Source organism: Ictalurus punctatus, chromosome 24, assembly GCF_001660625.3.
Source record: "Ictalurus punctatus breed USDA103 chromosome 24, Coco_2.0, whole genome shotgun sequence".
Classification (NCBI taxonomy): Eukaryota; Metazoa; Chordata; class Actinopteri; order Siluriformes; family Ictaluridae; genus Ictalurus; species Ictalurus punctatus.
Window position 1 is genome coordinate 852004 of NC_030439.2, and position 23634 is coordinate 875637.

The 23634-nt window shown below is 40.2% G+C and overlaps 2 protein-coding genes across 9 annotated transcripts in view; both read right to left on the minus strand.

Moving 5' to 3' along the window:
* Positions 1-14645: 14645 nt before the first annotated feature.
* Positions 14646-17703, minus strand: edn1 (endothelin 1). The gene is made up of 5 exons (XM_017455280.3): positions 16905-17703; positions 16482-16626; positions 16174-16323; positions 15812-15916; positions 14646-15413 (listed from the first exon to the last, which is right to left on the minus strand). Exons 1-5 carry the CDS (start codon positions 16963-16965, stop codon positions 15287-15289), a joined length of 588 nt encoding a protein of 195 aa, XP_017310769.1. The 5' UTR covers positions 16966-17703; the 3' UTR covers positions 14646-15286.
* Positions 17704-21031: 3328 nt separating this feature from the next.
* Positions 21032-23634, minus strand: part of hivep1 (HIVEP zinc finger 1) — a 62165-nt gene continuing 59562 nt past the window's right edge. For 6 of the 8 annotated variants that reach the window (XM_017455201.3, XM_017455197.3, XM_047150549.2 and 3 more), the window contains one exon: positions 21664-23439. In XM_017455201.3, coding sequence (XP_017310690.1) covers positions 22297-23439 — 1143 coding nt within the window. In that variant the 3' untranslated portion in view covers positions 21664-22296. Of the gene's footprint in view, positions 21149-21232; positions 21414-21663; positions 23440-23634 lie in introns of those variants that run through there. The other 2 variants (XR_008393349.1, XM_053675087.1) reach the window with 2 other exon arrangements.

A 23634-nucleotide genomic window follows, 5' to 3' on the forward strand; every position in this document is an offset into this window, starting at 1 on the left:
TCAGCTGGGTGCACAAATTAAATTTAAATATGCTTAATGTAAGATTTTGGAATTTGAGGAAGATTTTGCACTGTGCACTGTGTTGTATCCTTCTCCACCATGCAGATTAACCCGTCAAGTGTCAAATACTTCAGCAATGACATTCCAAGGTCGCAACCAAAACAGAATTCTAGGGACTAAATTGAATGCTTAAATAGCAATGATGCCATCAGTGTAATAACATACCATTTACTATAATTTGGTATAATATGGTTTGGGGTGTGCCCAAAGTATTTGTGAAGATATACCTGTCTGCTGCTATAGTCACCCCATCAAGTTTATAGACGTATTATAAGAATAAATTTACCAATTAAATAACTTACCCAATCTAACTATGCTTGAAATGCATAAATTAAAGTGAGCACTACACTACAACACATTTTGACCTGTTTATGTTGGATTATGTTTCTGATTGGCTGGTTATGGTTAAACATGTGAATGTGTGTGAAAGTTTTGATAACTTTATGTCCTGCTAGTTACAATGCATCTGTGGTGCAACCAAAATTCTACACATGCCCATTCCATGGCCCACAGATTTACTGGTGTACTAATAAATACCCATCTGTATCACTTTTGCTCACTATTGGAACCATAGTTTGTTTTCCTCTCACAGCAAAGTCTTTTTTTTCTGTTTGCTTTGTCAAGCTGTTTCTTTGTCATAGACTTGCCTGTTTGTGGTGTTTTCTGTTTTGCAATGTGAATTGGCTTCCAATAGTGAGCAAAAGTGATACAGTTGGGTAATTGGATGGGTTTTTATTAGTACACCAGTAAACCTGTGGGCCAAAAAATATAGCCTGGAGTGGGCATGTGGTGAATGTGTAGAATTTTGGTTGCACCACAGATGCATTGTAACTAGCAGTACATAAAGTTTTGGTATGACTTCTCAAAACTTGTCACCTGAGATCAGATGTACCAAGCAAGTTCTAAGCTTTTTTTTTTCTTTCTTTTTTTGCTGCAGTTTTCACAATTGGAGGTGGAGACAGATGAAAGTGCAGATTAGGTTTAAAAACAATACAAACAAAACAGTATCTATAGAACTTGTGGCAAAAATGCTAAAGCTAAGAATAAACATAAACCAAAGCCCATAAACACAGCACCATGAACAACAGTAAAGAAGGACAACCATAAGACAAGGAGTGCAGTGCAAACTGTGGCTATATACACATAGGTGCTCATTAACATGATGTGATTCAGGTGCAGGTGGTCATGTGACCGTGATGCGGTGAGGTACAGTGGCTGCTGGGAACTGTAGTCCAGAGTTCTTTCTCTGATATTACATGACAGCAGTGCTCTTTGTACTTTGCTCATCAAGTAAGGTACTTCAAGCACAGACACTTACAAAAATGGATACAGTAATCGATATTCACTGGAAAGACACTAGAATAAGCTACAGCAGTTCGGAAATGTTGCCCTGAGTTTCCCATGACAGATTCCTTTTTGTATTCAGTGCGGCGTGTTCAACTTGAAGGCAAAATGTGTGGAGAGAAATTGATGAATTCTTGCAGTTTGACACTCAGACACTCAATTCTTCTTAACTTTGGGAGGATGTGCAGACCAAACTAGCAAGAGTGAAAAAATCTTACTCAGTGGCCTTGTTGCTATGTTGATCTCTTTACTACAAGAAACGTGAAGCCAAATCAGATTCTCCAGTGCAATCCAACTGTCCTTGAGTCTGAACACATGCACAGGAAACTGTGAAGTATGAAGCTCATACTGAGCATCCTTTCAGGAGGGTCTAATGATTTTTAACCCCTCTATCCAGTGACAACCAGAAGAGGATAGGTTTCCTTTTGAGTGGTTCTTCTTAAGGTTTTGTCATCATGTCATCTCAGGGAGTTATCCCTTATCGCTCTCACCTCTGGCTTGCTCATTAAGAAACTAAATATAACACTACATCTGTTATATTCAAATTTGCTTTAGTGTTAAATATATCATTTTAGGTACTCCTGATTCTGAAAACACAATCCAGTTTTATACAGATCAAACCAAGAAATACAAACCGGGTAGTCTCCTAAATGTCACAGCGATTGCCTAGCTACCGTGGACCTCTATTTCAGTAGATGATTGTCTGAATCCTTGTTGTCCAGGTATGTGTGCCATTAATCTCCTGCTTATCATTTGCTATCAATCCTTGATGTTGCCTTCTAACACATACAGAAACATAGATCATGGAGGAATATGTTCAGAATTGAAAAGAAATGACTGTGGCAATGGCTGCTGTCAGAGAAAAATATCATTAATGTCTGACTTGACTCCCTAAAACCAGTGATCATTTCTATGCAAGCAGTAGAATAGCAAACAAATTGCCTGTGCATGCTTTACACAAGGAAATGTTGTACGACCTCACTAGAATGTCATCAGTGTATCTGCATTAGATGTAGTGTATATCTGAACACAGATTCATCCAGTGAAATCATCACTGATGAGTTGCAACTGTCAATGGCAGGCATGTGGGCTAGGCCAGTCTGTTCATAATCTGTTATGTTAGCTAAGGTGCAAGCTATGGAGGCAGGGCACAGTGTATCAGAAGATCTGAAAACTCCTTTAACACTCTCCTTTAACACAATGTAGACTGTTTAGAGCCTGCCAACAGTGCATGTGAGCTGATAAAGGTCAACTCAGATTGGATTATGGACACTGCTGAAGCAAGTTCTCTCCACCATGGTTTTCTCCATAGTTGTAGTTCAATTACTGGTTCACTGCTAGTCTGGAAAAATATCCCAGTGGGTCACAAAAAATTGTCTATCTGGCTATAAGGAGGACTCTGTTGAATGATGCCATGTGTCTGCAGAACATGGCTTTAGCCCAAAGATCAATGATTTCAGCTGATCAGGTTGTCCACACACCTAGAAATTCCATAGTTTCTTACTCTGCTTGTCAGTTATCACGTGTTATGGACTTTTTGCATTTCAACCAAAATCTAGATACACCACTAAAATGAGACTGGAAAACATGGGTAAGGATATGCAGTAGCCTAAAGAACTATTGACAAGGTTGATGAAAATGAGCAAAAAGGTAATAAAAAAATAATAACACATGTAAGTGATAAGTAATTTTTGAGTGATTTTTAAGTGACAAAAGTTTTTTAAGCAATGTAATTTTTTTCTACAAAAATTGGTTCAGTTTACCCACAGAATTAATATTTTGTGATATACAGTGGGAGAAATATCTATCGAAGGCGTCAACATTTCTTTCAGTAAATATATTTCCATATATTCCATAGCTATATATTCATGAAATGTATCAGTCAGGATTTAAGCCTCATCATAGCAGAGAGACAGCGCTGGTTAAAGTAGTAAATGACCTACTACTGACCTCTGATCAGGGTTGCAACTCCTTACTTGTGGTATTTGACCTTAGTAAAGCTTTTGATACCATTGATCATACTATTCTCCTTGATAGATTAGAAAGTGTTGTTGGAGTAGATAAGGGAACGGTCCTCTTCTGGCTCAGGTCTTATTTGACCGATCATTATCAGTTCGTAGATGTACATGGTGACTGTAAACAGATGACACACAGCTGTATGTTTCAGCAAAACCATATGACAGACAGCAGCTTAATAAAGTTGAGGAATGTGTAAAGGACATTAGATGGTGGATGCTTATTAACGTCCTCTTACTTAATTCTGGCAAGACAGAAGGACTTGTACTAGGACCACATGCAGGAAGCTTTCTGATTACTGATCTTTTTTTCTGTTTGTGTCATATGCCAGGCATTTGTATTTTATCCCCCACTTTTAAATATATATGGGACTCTACCTGAGCTAAATCACAACAGGACCCTACAGTCTCTTCCCAAAATCCAGTGACCAGAGGCCACTAGTAGTTCCTTCTTAAGCCATTCAGTGATACCTGCTCCTCGGTGTCACTCATCATTTTGACACCATCACCCCTGTCTACTCTTTCTTCTACTCACTGTTTTGTGTGCACTATTTGTTCTTTTTCACAGCTCCGAAACATTTAGGTTTCAGGTTCACTGCCTCTTAAAGAAAGAATGGAAGACAAAGAAGGAGGCTAGTCTACCAGACAGAGTAAAAAAAAGTAGAACCCTATTTTACCTCTTAAATGTTTCACCCTTTCTACATAATTTTTTTTTAACAAATAAAGCATCCATAATTAAAGTGAGTGTTTGTAAACTGCATCAAAACCTTATATATGAAATAACTGGTGTTTCCCTTTTTTGTCAGATTGTCCATAGCTAATATGGTTCTGCAAGATAATTTAAAAAATAAATAAATAAAAATCCTACTGGTTAGATTGGTTAGAACTGCAGTTGTTTAACATGTTACACATTAGGAAGCATTCTTTAAGTTTTTGAGATTGTGTGGCATGATGAATTTGCACTATGGCTTCTTCACATTAGCCTCCTAATGAGCCCCATTAGACAACAAGCAAACCCTCCCCTCTTGGGCACACATCACTTATGTGCACTGATCATTGTGAATGTCTCTCTTCACAGGTTGACTGTGAAAGGAAGCCCTGAAAAGCTGTTTGCTTTGTTTCAGATAGAATTGTCCCTCACCACAAAAGCATACAAGAATTTTGACATGACACTTCGAGGGAACATAAACAAAGAGCATTCCGGGACAAATGATCATGGTATGGTTTGTTTGTGGTACTTCTTTGAGTGAAGGCTTTTCTCATTACATTTTCTAGTAGTATTTTTTGATATTAAACAATTCGCTAGAAGGTCTTAACACTACGCCCCTGGTAGAAACATTGAGTTTAGAGAAGTAACATATATCCCATTAGAAGCACTCTGACATCACCCTCCACTGTTCTTGGCCAGGCCAGATGAAAGGAAAGCCTGTCCCCCTTTCGTTGTGTGGACATGTCTTCATTGCCGTGGTTAAGTGCTTGAGTTAGAAGATAAAAGAGTAGTTCACAACATACACAGCAGACTGAAGGCTGTAACGGATGTAGAGGTCTGAATGAAAGCAATGGATTTTAGACAGGATGCGCCAACAACTTAAAAAAAGAGCAAAGAGGGTGATAAAGGTGTCAAGTTTTCCTCTCACTCTCTGTGTGAACAGGACTATTTGTTCCCATTAGTTCTTCTCAACATTCCATCTTAATCTGTGTCATTCTGCTGGAAGGAATCTGGTTGTAAAAAGTTTTCAACTATTTAATCAAAAACTCATATTTTTAAAAAATTAATTCATTGGCTTAATTTCTTTCTTTCTTGTCTTTTTAACCAGTAAGTCAGTCAAGACTTACTCATTAGTCACTAAAGACTGATTAGAATTACCATAGCCTTTCTGTCAGATCAACTCAGTCTATCCATTCTCCTCTGATCTCATTCATGAACAAGGCGTTTCCCCCACAGAACACATTTTTCCCCCAGTGTGATGCTTGCATGTTCGATGATCTGATGTGAACATTAGCTGGAGCTTTTTACCTGTGTCTGCATGATTTTTTTCATTGCGCTGCTGCCACGTGATTGGCTGATTTGATAATTGCATAAATTATAAGCTGTACAGGTGTTCCTATTAAAGTGGCTGGTGAATGTATGCTAGATCACTCAAGTAGCCCAACCAGAGCATGGCTGAGGTTGTAGTGCCCCTTACTACTGCTGTTGAGCTTTCCCTCTGTGATCTTTCCACTGTTATTCCTATCCATAGTGCCAGTTTATGTTTCATTTATATCACACCATTAAACAAAACTGCTTTTCCTAGAATCTTAGAATCTCAGACAAAAGTTAGCAGTTGATATTCTCTGAATGTCTCTGATGTCACACCTCCACATTTTTGTTTGGGTGGAAGAGCTGTAATCAGTTTTGAGAAATAGCTGTTTAAATATTATGGAACAGGTTGCTACAGTCTGTAAGCAAAGCAAAGTGTAATTTTACTTTCTTTTGTCATTGTGTTATGGTGCAGTAAGTTATGTCATGTGACTGTGATATTTTATTGAGCGCCTCTATATATGTTAAAAGCTGCTAATCCTGAGTTAATTATAATTAGAATTGTGTTATGGCCTTTAAAATGAAGGATTGCAGCGACCCAATATGTCAGGAGTTTTTTTAGCTTAGTTACATTTCAAAGTGTTATACACAAGCAACCAGATGTTCTTAAAGCTTATATGTTTTAATATGGTTTAAATAATGGTTTAAAACTTGAACATCAAAAAATAGAGGAAAATAGAAGATTTTTTTTTTTTTTTTTAAATAACGTTAACATGCACATTAAAATAGATCTTAGCAAAATATTCCCCTTAAGAAGAAAACACTCATTAACTGTTTGGAGGTTATGTTGTTCCTTTCTTTGTTGTCTTTAACAGTGAAACTGGAGTTGTTTGGGTTACATGCTAACAGTGAGAGGTTTGGTTGTTGGTTGTTGGCATTATTTTGGAGGCAGTTGCCCTCAACATCTTGCAGATGTGCAGGTTAATGTTTTGGTTCATTTGTGAGATAACAGTGTTACATTTTCTGCGCCAGGGCTGAATTACAAATGGAGGAGAAACCTGTAGAGAACAGAAGTAGATTAAATAATTCCTGCTTAACAATTCAGTTTGTTCGGTTATGCTGACCTAAATGATTTAACAGCTGAGGATGTAGACAGCTGCCTCATCGCCTTCTAACAACAACAACAAAGAAAAAAGTGAGACCTACAACAGAAAACGCAGCAGCTTGCAATTTTTTGTTTATCTGAAATAGCAGAAATAATTTATTCTGTGTTCTAAGGAAAAGCTACACTGTTATTAAAAAGAATGAAATAAAATTGTATAAGTGTAATTCAAGTGTGAGTCATGTGAATATACAATACATCATCTTGCTGTTACTGGTGGACTAAAGATTGTTAAAACACTCTGAGGGGATTTTTAAAGATTCATCAATTTATGAGAAAAAATGTGTAATCAAGTCCTGCCATTGGCTTATGTGTTTTATTATATTAGTGTGATATGCTGTCTAGTCAGTGGACAGATACCTTTACATACAGTAGATATAAAATACTAACAGTAAAATTTAAATAATTATACTCACTAAAGATTAAAGCCTAATAATAATTTTAGACAGAGTTTCCTAGAATGTGCTAAAGGCATCATATGAACTAGAAATTGGTGGTACAGTAGGTGACAAGTTTTTTTTTTTTTCTTCTTCTTTCTCCAATTTCGATAATTACCTCTCTGGATCTTCAAGTGGGCATTTAAAGATTGTGTGTCTTTCAGAAACTCTGATTCCTCACATATTTGTCTCCAAGCTAGCCTATAAACATGTTTACAATTTTACATACACACACAAAAAAAGATTTATTGAATCCATGGTAATAACTGGTGACTTTTTAAGGACCATGCCAATGACCCTAAAATGGATACAAGAAGGGGGAAAGCAAATAAGAAAGGTGATAAACCCGTGCCTTGTGGAGTTTTGGTTAGAATCATGTCAGATACTTTATCACCCAACCTAACAAACTGGGGTCGACATAAGAAATAATCCAAGACCCACATAATAGTTGTGTTATGGAGGTTAAAATTCAATAACTTATTGGCCAAAACATTTGGTTGAATTGTATTAAAAGCACTAGAAAAATCATAATCCTAACAGAACTAGCAGTTTCCAGGTGACTATAAATAACATGTAACATAAAAAGTAAGGCATCATCTACTCTCACACCTTTTCTATATGCAAATTGTAAGGGGTCTTGAAAAACTGATACCTGTCTACTCAGGTCACCAAGGATAATCCTTTCAAAAAATTTCATTACATTTGTCGTTTCCTCCAGGTACTCTGATTTCCTCCCCCATTACCAAGACATGCGCTGTAGGCTGATTGGCATTTCCAAATTGTCCGTAGTGTGTGAATGTGTGTGCGATGTGCCCTGTGATGCTTTGTGCCCCAAGCCTTGTGTCTCAAGATCCCTGGGATAGGCTCCAGGCTCCCCCACAAACCTGTGTAGGATAAGAAGTATGGGAAATGGATGGATGAAAAAAAAAGTGTTCTATCCAGGACTTTCAAAACCCAAAGAATCAGAAGAAAATGGAATCACATTTCTACAATACTCTGTTGTGGAGTTATTATAATAAAGTAATGTCCAAATTTGCTCTATCAGTGGTGCTAGTGATTTGACTGGCAGCTGAGACTGTCCTTTGTCACAGTGCCACAATTCATAAAAATTGTACAACACATTCTATGGCCTGCTGTAGATTCCCTCCCATGTGGAAGGAGAAGAAGAAGAAGAAGAAGAAGAAGAGGACATAAAATGCATACCAATATCGGGTTCTTCCCTTCGGGCTAGCTTTATCCCCTTGCACCTTCACAAAGTGCATGGATGCTGCTTTGGCTCCCTTGCGACTTCAGGGCATCTATGTACTAAACTATCTGGATGACTGGTTTATTCTAGCACGATCCAGGGAACTGAATCTTCAACATCGATATGTTGTTCTTGCCTACATGAGTAGCTTGGGGCTCAGGTTAAACCTCAAGAAAAGTATGTTTTCTCCAGTGCAGAGGAAACTTTTCTATGGGTTATATGGGATTCTACTACAACGAGGGCATTTCTATCTCCAACATGCATAGGGTCAATTTCATCAACATTGAACAAGATAAAGTTGGGTCTGGGCATCCCCTCCAGTCTCTATGAGAGACTGTTGGGCCTTATGGCAGCAGCAGCCAACGTCATATCCTTGGGCCTTTTGCACGAGACCATTTCAGTGGTGGCTGAAAGGCCGGGTGTTTTGTCTGAGGATGAAACCTCTGAGAGTAAACAGTCATGTGGCGATGCCTAAGTGTTCTGAGAATTTGGAGGTGTCCCCGGTTTCTAGCCTCGGGTCACACTCTAGGGGTGTCTCCTTATCGCAAGACGGTAATGACAGACGCATCCCTTACTGGATGGGGCGTGGTCTTGGATGGCTGACCAGCTCGCGGTCTTTGGAGCGGCCATCATTTGGAGTGACATATATTCGGCTAGAGACGTGGGCCGTATTTCTAGCACTGTTCTTTCTAGCACAATTCTTTCTTCCTCAATTAAGAGGTCACCATGTGTTATATGAGACCACCGCTGTGTTGTCTGTCACAACTATCAACCACCGGGAAGGATTATGTTCACGCCCCTTGTTCAGGCAGGCAAAACTAATTCTTCTCTTCTCTTCTTCTCTTCTCTGGGCAGAGGGAAGGTTCTTGTCAGTGAGTGCAATGTACATTCCAGGCAGCCAGAATGTGGGGCAGACATCCTGTCGAGGCAGGGGCTGAGGCCCGGGATTGGAGGCTCCATCCACAAGTGGTGAACTCCATATAGCGGAGGTTAGGCCAAGCGGAAGTGGATGCGTTCACCTCCGAGGAGAAAACACACTGCCCACTGTGGTTCGCCCTCACTCCTCCCACAACATTACAGCTGGAAGCATGGTGCACATGTAGCAGAGGTCACATCTGTATGTTTTTTCCCCGATTGCTCTGCTCCCACAAGTTCTAGCGAGAGTTCACCAAGAATGTCTACGTCTGCTGGTACTAGCACCTTATTTATCATGCTGATTTATCACCCTCAGCCAGAACGATGGAAACTGTGGGTCTGGCCCCTGAGGGGTACCAGCTCGTAGATTCTGGTCTCACAACTGAGGTTGTAGAAACCATGTAGAATGCTAGAGCACCATCCACAAGGAAATTGTATGCACAAGTGGCAACTTTTTGTCTTGTGGTGTGAGGAAAGTCGTCTAGACCCAGTGAACTTACAAGGACGTTTCTCAGCAGGGTTGGATCCTTCTACAATCAGGGTCTACGTGGCCGCCATTTTGGCCAGCCACACCCCTGTTGATGGAGCCTCTGTGGGGTGACATCTCTAACTTCGAGGTTTATGCGTGGAGTCAGGTGACTGAGGCCCATCTACAGACCATGCATACCTTCCTGGGACCTTCCTGTGGTCCTGGAAGGTCTGTCAAGTGCCCCATTTGAGCCCTTCGAGTCAGCCTCTGAGAAGCTTCTGACCCTAAAGGTAGCTCTTCTGCTGACCCTGATATCTCTCAAGCGAGTAAGAGATCTACAACCTCTCTCTGTTGCCCCTTCCTGCCTTGACTTTACCCCTGGATTAACCAAGGCCTTCCTGTATCCTAGGCCGGATTATAATCCTAAAGTGCCTACATCTGCTGCCCAGCAAGCACTGTTGCAGGCTTTCTGCCCTCCTCCGTTCCTCACACCGGAACAAGAAAAATGCACCGACTGTGTCCAGTAAGGGCTCTCTGTACTTACGTCCACTGCTCCAGCCAGTGGCGTAAGTCGGAGCAGCTGCTGGTCTACTTTGGCAGGGACAGTTGGGTGATGCTGTGATGAAGCAGCGCATCTCTAATCGGACAGTGGAAGCAATCTTCATCACTTATGAGGTGCGCAGTCTCGCTACACCTCTGGGCATAAAGAGCTCATTCCACTGGGGGGGGTCACCTCTTCGAAGGCTTTGTCCAAAGGGGTATCCTTACAGGATGTGTGTAGTGCAGTGACCCTCAGGCTTGGATCTTTTTGAACAGGCCATACCCTTACTATGACAAAGTGAGTATTCTCGATCCCACAGCGTGGAGATCACGCAGCATTGAGTTCCCTTTGAAAGGGAACGTCTGGGTTACAACCCTGTTCCCTTAGATGGGAATGAGACGTTGCGTAGCTTTGTTATACTGGGGCATGCTTGTGAATTGCGTCTTCGCTTCAGATAATAGAGGTTGACGGCGTGATTCACAGGTGCCGGTTTTAAACAGGTGCCACTTCACCCGGTCATGGCAGGCCTATAAAAAGGCATGATGTTACTCAAGCTTCAGATGCCGGTCACGCGCGAGGGCACTTCCCACAGCTTGGAGCTCACGCAACGTCACGTTCCCTTCTCAGGGAACAGGGGTAGATGCGCAACCCAGATGTTTTAGATCAGGGTCAAAAACAGTTTGAGATGTTTGGTTATATTAATGAATTACTTGGCTGTTTATTACGATGTGTTTCTAAGCCGTCTCAATGTTCTATTGTTGTTCAAAAATGTGCAAAATGTATTCAGCTACGTTTACTGCATTTTTGTTTGAAATTACTTTAAAAGTATGTGCTTCTAATGTCATGTATGTCAACTACTAGTGTTGGACTATATTTGTACCTTTTTTTCTGCTTAGCCACATATGGTTGTATTGTTCTCTGCCTGATATTGCTTTGCTTGTATTTTCTCATTTGTAAGTCGCTTTAGATAAAAGCATCTGTTAAATGAATAAATGTAAATGTATGGAAGTAGACTTGAGAATTTCTGACTACCAGTGTTTATGGCTGGGGGCTTTAACTACTTTAATTACGCCGAGGGAAGTATGTAACAGCCAGAATTACTAATGTGTATCTTTACGAAGTACTTATGTCAAATACATAATGTATTACATATGTTGTCACCAGCATGATGATGATGATGATGATGATGATGATATGGCAGGAATAGGGTAACTCAAATAAAATAATATAATAGAGGTGGATCTAGGGTTTTCATCTATCAGTAACTTACCCTGGTGCCTTGGTACTGTTTCTTGCTCATGAATGAAGGAAACATTAGAAGCCATGAGACATATTTGATGTAGCTAATAAACAGGCAATTTGGGATACTGCCAGTCATTTGTGCCTAGCTTCATATGCTTCGTACTCAACTCGGCTCCTCCTCTGTGTCTAGGTCTGTTCAGCACAGAAGCTGCATTTCAACCAACGTACCTTCCAGTTTCCTTCTTTAAAATGGCACATTTAATGAGTAAAAAAAGGTCATAGATGGGTGTATGTTAAAAGTCCTGAAAACATTTTAGTCATTAAAACTTCATTTACAAAAACAAGCAACAATTTTTTTTTAAACAACTGTGAATAATGGTAATCAAAATCAAAAATAACCTACAGACTAGAGCAGAGAAGGCACTAAGGCAGGTCTGTGGCCTTTTTCATTCTTACTTATTTTATTACCGTAATCAAATTTAATTCCAAATTTAATGTGAAACATCAATTCAAAATGCATTAGCATTACATGCTGTATAATAATTTAATTGTTTTTATTGTTTATTCTTTTCATGACATTATTCCAAGGCAAAGTTTCATGGATACTGGCACACAACGTCCTGCTCCATATCACCGATCGGTGGTCATTTTTGCCATTTGGATCCTCATGATTGAAATCTAATGTTTGGTTTATCTACATTCACTTTTGTTCACAAACATTTAAAAATTCTATACAGAATTACTCTTCTATTTTTCTGTGTACACAAATGAAATCCCAAATCTGATCCTACTTCACCGAACCTTTTCTAAACAGCAAATCGGTGTTGAGATATTACTGACCTCATTGTTGATGAAGTAACTTCTGAATAGGGACTTTCAGGGACTATGGGGTGTCATTTTGGGGGTTGTTGTTTTTCAATGGCCTTTTGTAGATCTAGCTCCCTACATAAGTTGCAGAATATCAGTGACATTCATTACTCACTGCTTGCTACAATGTATGCTGGAGTTGCCAGCATACATTGTAGCAAGCAGTGAGTAATGAATGTCAAAGTAAATGATTCTGCCAACATGTGGTGTGATTTCCAGTTCTATCAGTGGTTATGAAATCAAAATTAGGACATTTTGGGGGTAAATCTTGGAAGGCCAGTGTATTTTCTCATAGGCATCTCTTCCAAATTCATTGTCCCCATAGATTCATAATGCATGTGTAAGACAACTTGTACATTACATGCGATTACAGAATAATGCAGTAAATATAAATGAAAATAATACTTTTATTAAAACCTAGCTTTTATTCAAAATGATTTATCTAAAAACATTCTTTAGACACTTCTAAGGTTTCTAATTTTGTCTCTGACAACCTAGGCCATATTTTTCTACAGTTTTCTTTTCTTTTGCTTTGTTTTCTAGCTCCTTCCAGTTAGTCTGTCCCAAATGTCTGAAGAACAAAGCAAGACTGTGGTGGTCCTTAACTTCGAACTTGGTAATGAAGTGATCTGGTGGTTTAGGCCACAATTTCCAAGTAATATAAAATGTATGATTTTATTCCTCTCAATGTTTGAGGGTTTGTGGGCCAGGGCTTAACCTGTAACCAATTTAAATAAACATATTTTAAAAGATATGCCAAGAAAACAGCAACACTGGACCATTAGATAGATTTTGGAGCGTGGCCGTGGGGATTTATGTTCATTCAACTACAAGAGCGTTAGTGTGAAGGTGTTCAGTGGGGTTAAGGTCAGGGTTCTGTGCAGGACACTCGAGTTCTCCCACCTTCTTCCAACCTTCACACATCATGTCTTCATGGAGCTCGCTTTGTGCACTTTGTGTCGTGCTGGAACAAGTTTGGGTTCCTCTTAGTTATATAGAACGTCCCTGTAAGCTGTAACATTACAATTTCCCTTCACTGCAACTGTGTGCTTCCAACTTTGTGGCAACAGTTCGGGGAAAAACCACATATGGGTGTGATGGACAGGGGTGCACATACTTTTGCCCATACAGTGTATGTGTGTCACATTTTAAAACCATATTCTTCATTCTATTGATCCCATTGTTTTTAGACATTACTGATTAATCTTATCTGTCTTTGCTGTTTAGAGCGTCTCAGCTCACCATGTGACAGAGCGGAATTCTGAAAATGTTTCAAGGGAAATTCCATAATAGCTTTTAGTGTATGCTTTACTGCTGATGGAAATGGCTAGAGGCTTAAGAGTATGTGTGCGCACACTGTTAATATAGGATTAAAATGTCCAAGGAGAGTGTTGAACGATACCTGTGCAGATTTTCATACCTGGTGCTATGAAATGCACTTCATAACCTTTAACCCAAAACACTGGAGCTAGATCAGATGCTTGCTTAATCTGCTACAGCCAGCTCTTAAAGTTAGACACTTTTGTTGTTGAGTGCAGCATAAAGCAGATATGGATATAATGAAGCTTGCATGGTACCAGCTTCCAGAAGACACTGGCATTTTACCTGTTTCTGCTTTCAGACAGAGTGAGTGAGTGAGTGAGTGAGTGAGTGTGAGTGTGAGTGTGTGTGTGTGTGTGTGTGTGTGTGTGTGTGAAGGAGAAAGTAGCTTGTAGTGTGCAGTGCTGGCCCTAAGGAACTTCAGAAGCTGAAAGCCTGACTACCTCTCCCTAGCACGTCATATTGTTCTTGCCATGCAATCTGAATTCCTGTGGAGGTGAAGAGATTCCTCTCTGTGTAATGGGCTATTATGTTCGCTCAGCTCCTATTCAAGCTCTAATGACTTTCGCCACTGCTGAGGTCCTCAGAGACTCCCGTGCCTGGCTTGATAGGAGAAGGCCTTTGTGTCTAGTTTCAAAGCTCTATTAGAAAGTATTTAATAACACCCCCTCCCCCCTCCCCCCCATGCCTGGAAGCAAGCTACACTATCTGAATATCCGGTGCAAATTCCCTTGCTGGGAATATATTTCTCGTTTGTTTGTGATGATTTTGTGCAGGACAAGATTTGTGATGTTTTTGTATAGGAAGGATATAAAATGGGAAAAATTGTGACTCCAGTCAAATAAAATATCGTGATATTGATTACAGATTCTGAAAAAATCAATCTTTCAATGTCCACTTTTGTAGAAGCAGGAGATCTTTTGAGAAGTTTGGATGATCAAGGTTAATCATTTGTGATGTATGTAAATGAACCGACTATAACCAAAATTAGACACGGACAAAATAAATGACATTTTAAATAATATTAGTTATTTATTTCCTATAATGTAGACCACAATCATGGCTACGGTATGACAGCATTTCATAGAAATATGACAGTTGGGCCAATATGGCTTGATTTTAAATGCATTCATTTAACATAAATGCTTTAATAGTTTCAGCTACATCAGTATACAGCCTGTAAAAAGAACTGAACATATTAAAGAAAGAGCATCCAGTATTGTAGCAAAATAAATGTCCTGCCAATTTTCTTAATTAGCATTCTTCATAACATTCTGTACATGTCACCAGACACACTTCTGCACTATATATGGATGTAGCACTTGACTGTTTAAAAACAGTTCCAATTCAAATATATACGTTTCCACAACTAGTTATGCCGTAAGAAATTAAAGTGAGTTTAACTTCATGATTTGAAAGAGGTCCTTGTTTTTGTTTCCCTCTGAAACTTATCCACAAAGTCGAAAGCTTCCCGGTGAAAACATTATCACCACAGGAGTCATATTTGCAAGACCCTCTGTGCGTGAAGGGTCCTACACATCGCAGTGGATGTGTGGCGTATGACTGGCTGCTTCGGGAGAAGCCAGCCTCGGCTTGGAAAACCCCTTTCTCTGCGTGGCTTGTAAAGTCCTGGGCCATGGGTCTGCCTCTAGGAGGTGACATTTTCAGCAGCCCAGTCTGGTGGGTTGAGAGACAACCTCGTTCTCCATTTCTTCAGGAGTAGCTGAAGCTGCCTGGTGGCCCTTGCAACTGAGGCCTCAGCTCTTTTATGATCTCTGCAGACAAAGGGCGCAAACCTGGGTCAGATCAGCTTGTTTGATTCACAAGTGCTGGAGATTTGGACTTGTAGACTAATAAAATCAAGCAAATATTTTACATTTGGCTAACTTTCGACAGCAATGAGAAAACCGAGACTCTGCAGCATCATAATGAGTGTGAATGAGTCCATCACATCGCTTATAGAGCTCTAACACTCTACAGTACTCCCACCAACTTCTCTTTCATTACATTCTTGAAATAAATGTCTACATGTCTCAACTAATTGTTCCACCTCTGCAGGTACAGAAGAAGCATCCATCTTATGGCGTGTTAAAATGACGATGTGTAGCGTGCAATTATTCTGCACACCAGTCTAGAGTATCCGCTTTCCCCAGACTTCAGCGGTTTGTTTTACCTTTTAATCCCAGACGTCTTGGATGCCAGGTCGCATTTCCGCGTCTTTTCGGCACCGTCATGGCCGCCGGCGGTAGGGATCACCTTGTCACGCGCTGCCTTACGCCTGAGAGAGAGAGAGAGAGAGAGAGAGAGAGAGAGAGAGAGAGAGAGAGAGACGGACGATATATGAGAAGGGCAGCTCTGTTACGAGCCTTCAGATTCGTGGAATCTCTCCAGATTGAAAACGCGCTGCACAAATAGCCCACAAACTTGTTCCTGCAAGCTCGCGCACTCTCGGTTGCTTTTGGCTGCGTGTACCGATGTGCAACGTCTTCCTACTGCGCATGTGTCTGAAACGCAACGTGCTAAATGCGTGTTTACCTTTGCGAGTTGCGTGTGTGACAGAACGACACGCACGTGCCGTCGGTGCTGTCTGCGCACTCGCAACGCGAGAGTTCGGCAGTGCGAGACATTTCTCGCGCTGAGCGCTTCTTGCGGGGCGCGTTGCCCAGTCCATAAGATACAGTGCGCCTGGGAGGAGACACAGAAAGTGGCATCAGTAAGGACAGGTCAGAATTCATCAGGTCGTATACAAGCCTGTGTCCAATATATTGTTTTTTGTTGTTTGTTTGTTTGTTTGTCCGGGGTAAAAATTCCGTGTACTTATTTAAGTGTGTCTAAAAACTTACTCTGGAGTGTTGACCCAAATTATGTCCAGGTGGCAGAAATACACGCATTCTTTATCCAGAAAAGTTGCGCACGAGCATCGCTTGGGTCTGGAGTAGCGCGTGCTGAGTGAAGCAGCTGCTGCTTCGCCCACAGACTCAGGTACAGCTGTGATTAAAAAAAAAAAAAAAATGCATGAAAAATAACAATAAATCAAATGCATATTTTGAGGTTTTTCTCCCCCGCAACGTGGTCTCCACAATGCACAAATTTATTAACAATTCAGGGGGGAAAAGCAAACACAAAAAAAAAAACCACCAAAGAAACTTCAGATTAGTCTTCTATTTACTTTTAGAACAGAGTGTTTTAAATTAGTGTATACAGTTATCGTTTTGGTTTTTTTTTTCTTTTTTTTTTCATGGCTAAGGAAAGGTGAAGTTACATACCTGTGTGGAAGATTCCTGAAGAAAGCATGGACAACATGGGGAAAATAATCCGTAATTCCATGATAAAGAAATAATCTCAGGGGGGGGGTTGTCTGATTTATGTCAGAACGCAAAAAGTAATGAGGTAAAAAGTTCTACCTTCCTTTACGTTACTGTGACGCGGACTGATGGGACGCTTGAGGTATTCCGCTTGAGCAGATATGCTGTAAATCCTACACCTGCCTCCCGGAGTGTGTTTATATATCTCTCCACCTCCTGCCTCGCGCCCGTCAGTCGCGTGTAAACAATACTGTCCGAGACAATGTTGTTTGTTACCGGTCACTGACACGCAACGTGGAGGTCGCGATAAGAAGTTCTCGTGTTCCAGGATTCCAGGGATGGAGCCAAATTCTGCACATTTCCAAAAACGCATGCAGAGATGCAGCATTAATGTCTGAACAGCAGATGGCGCCCGAGTACGTAAAGACGACAGGAAAGGTTGTGGCTTTTGCAGCATTTGATGCGACAAGGACCCAGAAAAAAACTCAAACATTAACACGAGCCATAATATTTTTCTCTGTCATGTAATTATTAGCTATGGGGATTTGTCATTCTGTCCATTTTACTTTATTGTTCCTTAACACAGCAACACTATGTTAATGGTAATGGTTTTAATGGTTAGCTACTGGTTTGTAATGGTACAGTCGTGCTCATAAATTTACATACCTCTTGCAGAATCTCCAAAATGATAATAATAATAAATATATATATCATTAAAATTGCATTTAGATTGTTTTATTTAGTCCTGATCTGAATAATCAATTTCACATAACAGATGTTTACGTATCGTCCACAAGATACAATAATAACTGGATTTACACAAATGAAGTTTACACACGCTTGATTATTAATACTGCGTGCCGTTAACTGGATGATCCACGACTGTGTTTATGTTCTGTGAGAGTTCTTCATGAGTTGTTCATGATGTTCAGAACTGCCCACTGTTCTTCAGAAAAATCCTCCAGGTCCTGCACATTCTTTACTTTTACAGCATCTTCTACATATTTGACCCCTTTTTAGACTGAGAACAACTGAGGCACTCTTACACAACTATTACAAAAGGTCCAAACATTCACTGGCACTCCAGAGGGTAACACCATACATTAAGAGTCGGGGGGTGTAAACTTTTGAACAGGATGATCCGTGTAAATTGTTATTTCGTCTTCTGGGAAACATGTAAATATCATATGTAGCGTCTGAAAGGCAGTACTAAATGGAAAAAAAGATCCTTAAACAAAAAAGAATTTACACTGATCATCCTGTTCAAAAGTTTACACGCCCTAGCTCCCAACCACTCCCCCATGCCCCCCCAACTCTTAATGTATTGTGTTACGTGAGTGAATGTTTTCAGCTTATGTAATAGTTATGTACGAGTCCCTCTGTCGTCCTCACTGTGAAAAGATTTGTTCATTTGTGTAAATTCAGTTATTATTGTGTCTTGTGGACTATATATAAACATCTGTTATGTGAAATAACTTCTTCGGGGAAGGACTAATTAAACAGACTAAATGCAATTTTACAACATTGTGTCACAAGCATATTATGTTGCATATCATCATTTACTCGGATGCTCTGTATGCAACATTCTCCACCAATAGAATTTAAACAAGCTGGTCTCTACCACTACTGTCTTCAGGCTTGGGGAGTAACGGAATACATGTGACGGCGTTACGTAACCAGGATAAAAAACACCGGTGACTATAATCCGTTACAGTTACGTCATAAAGCAAAATCATCAGATTACAGGTACATTTTGTAAAAAAATGGAAATACTGTCAGGATTGCAATTTTATTCATTTAAAACCAGAGAAATGAATCTTTTGACAGAACACAATACAGACAGCTGCTTGATTGTAGTTCTCTCTTTCCAGTCGTGACTCACACGAGCAAAAAATGAATGTTTTATTAAAACAAATCCAAACACTGAACGTTTTTAAGCTCTAAATGAAAGTATTTTAGATCAATTGCTTTTCTCTTGACTTTATTTTTGGATTGCTTCAAGGTCAAATATGTAAATAATCAGATTACATTACTTTCATATCGTGAGACTTGGATTACTTTACCAATGACATTTTTTATGAAGTAATTTGTAACTGTAACGGAATACCTTTTATTATAACCCTCACAACCGTGTTGTCTTTGAATAAGCCTTATATGGAATAAATAGTTTGACCTCTTTTTGAAACATATTGCGTTCTGTCCACTTCATGTGTAATGTTTGTGCTTCTCACAACTTCTTATTATATTTAATAATCTGGGATCATGAAACGTCTCTGTAAACACAATCAGGTTTGCAGGTCACGTTGTAATGCAGTACTGTATATCAAAATGCAGAAAGTCTCTGCCGTTTCTATAGCCTAAAGAGTTGACCGGCTGAATACCTCCACATGCTTGCAGAGAAGAGAAGTTGTTTCCATATCAATCTTATTCAAATAATGTAGTGGTAGAGGCTAGCAGGCTAGCTTGGTCAAATTGCATTGATGCAGAATGTGACACACAGAGTATTCAAGTGGAGTTTGATGTGCAACGTGTGCTTGTGGCAGATAAGTTGTATGCAAGTGTTTTTACTGTGAGACCGGGTTGCAAAAAAAAAAAAAAACATTTGCAACGACCTCAGAATTTGGTATTCTTGCTCAGAGAGCAAGTTAAAGCACTAAAAACCACAATCCATTAAGTCTATACGTGCAGAATGCAGGTAAGTATTTAGTTGAACCCTATCCACAGGCTAGGGTGGGTATGACTACAGATAAAGCTGTTTCAGATCCTGACATCACGAGTACCATTCTTCAGTAAGCTCTGTCTGTCAGTACCTCTATTAATGGAACCATTTAAGGCTTTCTCTTTCAGTGTACGCCTGAGGAGTAGTCACAGCACATTCCGTAAGATGGAAAATGAAAGGGATGAATCCACATCGGTGGAAAGTTTGGAGTCAAATATGGTAGATACTATAGAGTATTACTATTTCCGTGAAACGTGCTACATTGTTTATTTCCCCTCATATAGTACAACAGTTCTTTTGTTTTAACATTGTGAAATGTGTTGTGTTATTAGGTAGTCTAAGCTTGATTCTTGAATTTGACAATTGTTGTCAATGGCGTGCGTTAGTGTTCTCAGATAAACCGAGCATTCAGTAGTATTTTAGTGTTTCTCCCACATACAGTGGGTCTGGTATCTAGGCAACATCCTCCCCACCCACTTGGTTCTGTGTTCTGCCTGTTCTGTACAGCATGTCCTCAGCCTTTGTGCTGCAGTAATGCTTCTCTGCCACTTAGCGTCACTATGGGCTAGTCTCAGTGGAATGGAACGAGTATGCACAGCCACTGTTAGAAGGAATCATTATCAAGGTCTAATGAAGACCTCCAGAGACCGTCACAAAGGTATGCTTAGTTTAACTTATGTGATCCAAAAGTACCTTTGCAGGATTATTGTTCACTCCTCTCAGAGGAACAATTATTAAAGAAAGTAGAGTTTTTGTCATCTGATGTTGGAGAAATGCAGAAACATTTGGTATGCACAAAGTATAAAGTGGTGTTTGAAAGTTTGTGAACCTCTTAGAATTTTCTAGATATCTGCATAAATATGACTTAAAACTTCATCAGATTTTCACACAGAGACCCCAGTTAAACAAACGAGACAAAAATATTATACTTGGATCATTTTACTAGTTATTGAGGAAAATGATCCAGTGTTACATATCTGTGAGTGGGGAAGATATGTGAACGTCTAGGATTAGCAGTTAATTTGAAGGTGAAATTAGAGTCAGGGGTTTTCAATCAATGGGATGATCAGGTGTGAGTGACCATCAGGAGAACACTGAACAACAATGGTGTGCATAGCAGGGCTACAAGGAGAAAGGCAGTGCTCTGCAAAAAGAACATTGCTGCTGTTTGGCCAGAAGGTCAATGGAAAAATGTGTAGTGGACAGATTTGACCAAAATAGAGCTTTTTGGTTTAAATGATGTGTTATATTTGGAGAAATGAAAACACTGCATTCCCGACTAAGAACCTTATCCCATGTGTGAAACATGGTGGTGGTAGTGTCATGGTTTGGACCTGTTTTGCTGCATCTGGACCAGGACGACTCACCATCATTGATGGAACAATGACTTCTGAAGGATACCAGTGAACTCTAAAGGACAATATCAGTACATCTGTTCATGAACTGAATCTGAAGAGAAAGCGGGTCATGCAGCAAGACAACGATCCTAAACACAAACACGAGTCATTCTACCAAAGAACGTTTAAAGGAGAATAAAGTTAATGTTTTGGAACGGCCGAGTCAAAGTTCTGACCTTAATCCAGTAGAAATGTTGTGGAAGAACCTGAAGCAAGCAGTTCATGTGAGGAAACCCACCAACATCCCAGAGTTGAAGCTGATAAATCTCCTCCGAGTCGATGTGCAGGACTGATCAACAGTTACCCCAAACGTTTATCTGCAGTTACTGCTGCACAAGGAGCTCACACCAGATACTGAAAACAAAGGTGCACATACTTTTACCCCTCACAGGTATGTAATATTGGATCATTTTCTTGAATACGTAATAGACCAAGTATAATATTTTTGTCTCATGTGTTTCATTTGGTTCTCTTCATCCATATTTAGGACTTGTGTGAAAATCTGATGATGTTTTAGGTCACATTTATGTAGAAATTTAGAAAATTCTAAAGGTTTCACAAAAAAGTACCACTGTACTTTTAACAAAACCTGACAAACAATGAGTACAGTTGTAAACAAATTTTTTACTGATACATTTGATTGTGTAGATACATCCATGTAAAGTCACCATTTTACACATAATTATGGACTTATGGAGATCAACTGGGCACTAGATGTAATATAATAAATAGATGAATACAACATCTGTACATCAAAACACTTCCCCAAATGCCATATAATGTTCATATATCAGTACAACATTTATTTACCATTGACAACCATTTGAAAATAAAATGAATTTCCCTCCATTATTTTTTTCTGACTTATTTCCATTACTTCTAGGCTAATTAAGCACAGGCAAGTACTAGAATTGGAAGATAATATTTACAGGTTTCTAAACAAACTCCAAAAAGGCACAAGTGTCTGTACAACATGTACAAAAAGAAAAACAAAACTATCTGGAGGTGACCAAAAAAAAAATAATAATAATTTGGTCATCATTTATGATTGCACATACAATTATGAATATCAGAAAGTGTGCTTTATCGGTGGTCTGCAAGGCTGCAAACCTCCTTAAGTGTTTTCATTTTTACAAAGTGACAAAGTTTTACAAAAAAAAAAAAGAGCTAAAGCAATTGACAGAAAGATAGAAAGATCAATAGAAAGAAGGAAGTACTGAGTTTCCATTAAGGACTCTCAGGTAGCAATGACAAGTCTGTCTTCATCATCATCACTGGAGGCATCGTTGAAGTCATCAGTTACTGGCTGCTTGGTGATGGGTTGTCGTGGCAGTCTTGCCTCACCAGCTTCTACTGATGGTGCCTTTGGTGCACTCTCAGATTCTCCCTCAATAGAAGAGGAGGGATGTGGTTGTGGTGTTGACTTTTCTGCATCAACTGTGCTGAGCACTATATCTTTTCCACTTCTAGTGGGTTTGCTTGGTGAGGTCATTTCCACCAAGGGCTTTACAGCTACGGGAACTACTGCTACAGGTGTTGCTGCTGGCCAGGCTGCAGGAAAGCTACCAGAGGGGGAAGATGCCGGGGGAGACTCTGCTACTTGTGTAGGTAGGGAAACTGAGGCCACCCCCTCCGGACTGCCTGGCTTGTCTGGGACCAAAGGGCTGAGAGCAGAAAGGGGGCTGAGGGAGGGTATAAGAGCAGGCAAGGCAATGTTGAGGATCTGCAAGCCAGGAATATTACCCGGGGAGGTTGCGCTGCTCTGAGATGCTGGACTGGCTGCCAGCACCTGCACACCCAGAGCTGCATTTAGCGCAAGACTTTGCTGTGGCACCAGTTGGGTGGAGTTAGCTAAACCCACCACACTCAGTGTCTCCATTCCAACATGCTGCAGTGTGCCCTGGGGAGCACTGAGGGTCTGAAGCCCTGCCATCTGGCCAAGTGGGAAGCAGGGTAGGACACTATTGATTGGTTCCTGAACCATAAGTGGCTGACAAGGTGAGCCCTGGGGCTGGGGTGAGGTGTTGGACATTGGGAGGGGGCTGCTAGCCTGGCGGTGGATAACACTGACTGCTGGAATGGTGAGCTGGACAGGCCCTGCCTGAATGGGCACAAAGGTAGAATATGCAGCCAATCCAGCAGGCACCAGCTGGATGCCACCTACTGGTACCATGCTGTGAGGGGAGCGAGTAGGTTGCTGGGAGTGTAGGGGCAGGTGGCTGAAGAGGTGAGTAGTGGTTCCAGCTCCAAATTCTTGGTCTGGACCCAGAGATGGAAAGTGCAAAGATCCCTGAAGGGATTCTGAAGTTGTTTGGGTGCTTCGGTCAACATTGGAGTTAGATTCATTTGTAGTTTGGGAATTACTAGAGGTTGATTCATTCTGTAAAACATTGACATGTGAAACCTGTGAAACTGAATCCATAATAAAGTTGTATACAATCTAATATTTCAGGGTTTAGATTTAAGCTGTCAGAAATTAATAAACCTTTTTACCAGTGCAGCTTTACATGCAAGATACGTGCCATGAAAGACTCAATGCGTGTGTGTGGAAGTATATATTGAGAGACATATAAGG

What these genes read in the sequence shown, in the direction of transcription:
- edn1 (XM_017455280.3), bottom strand. Translation starts at nt 16,965, where the DNA reads ATGGAATTACGGATTATTTTCCCCATGTTGTCCATGCTTTCTTCAGGA. An exon ending in TTCAGGAATCTTCCACACAG is followed by an intron (nt 16,627 to 16,904) that starts GTATGTAACTTC and finishes TTTTAATCACAG; the next exon opens with CTGTACCTGAGTCTGTGGGC. An exon ending in CACACACGCAACTCGCAAAG is followed by an intron (nt 15,917 to 16,173) that starts GTAAACACGCAT and finishes TCTCTCTCTCAG; the next exon opens with GCGTAAGGCAGCGCGTGACA.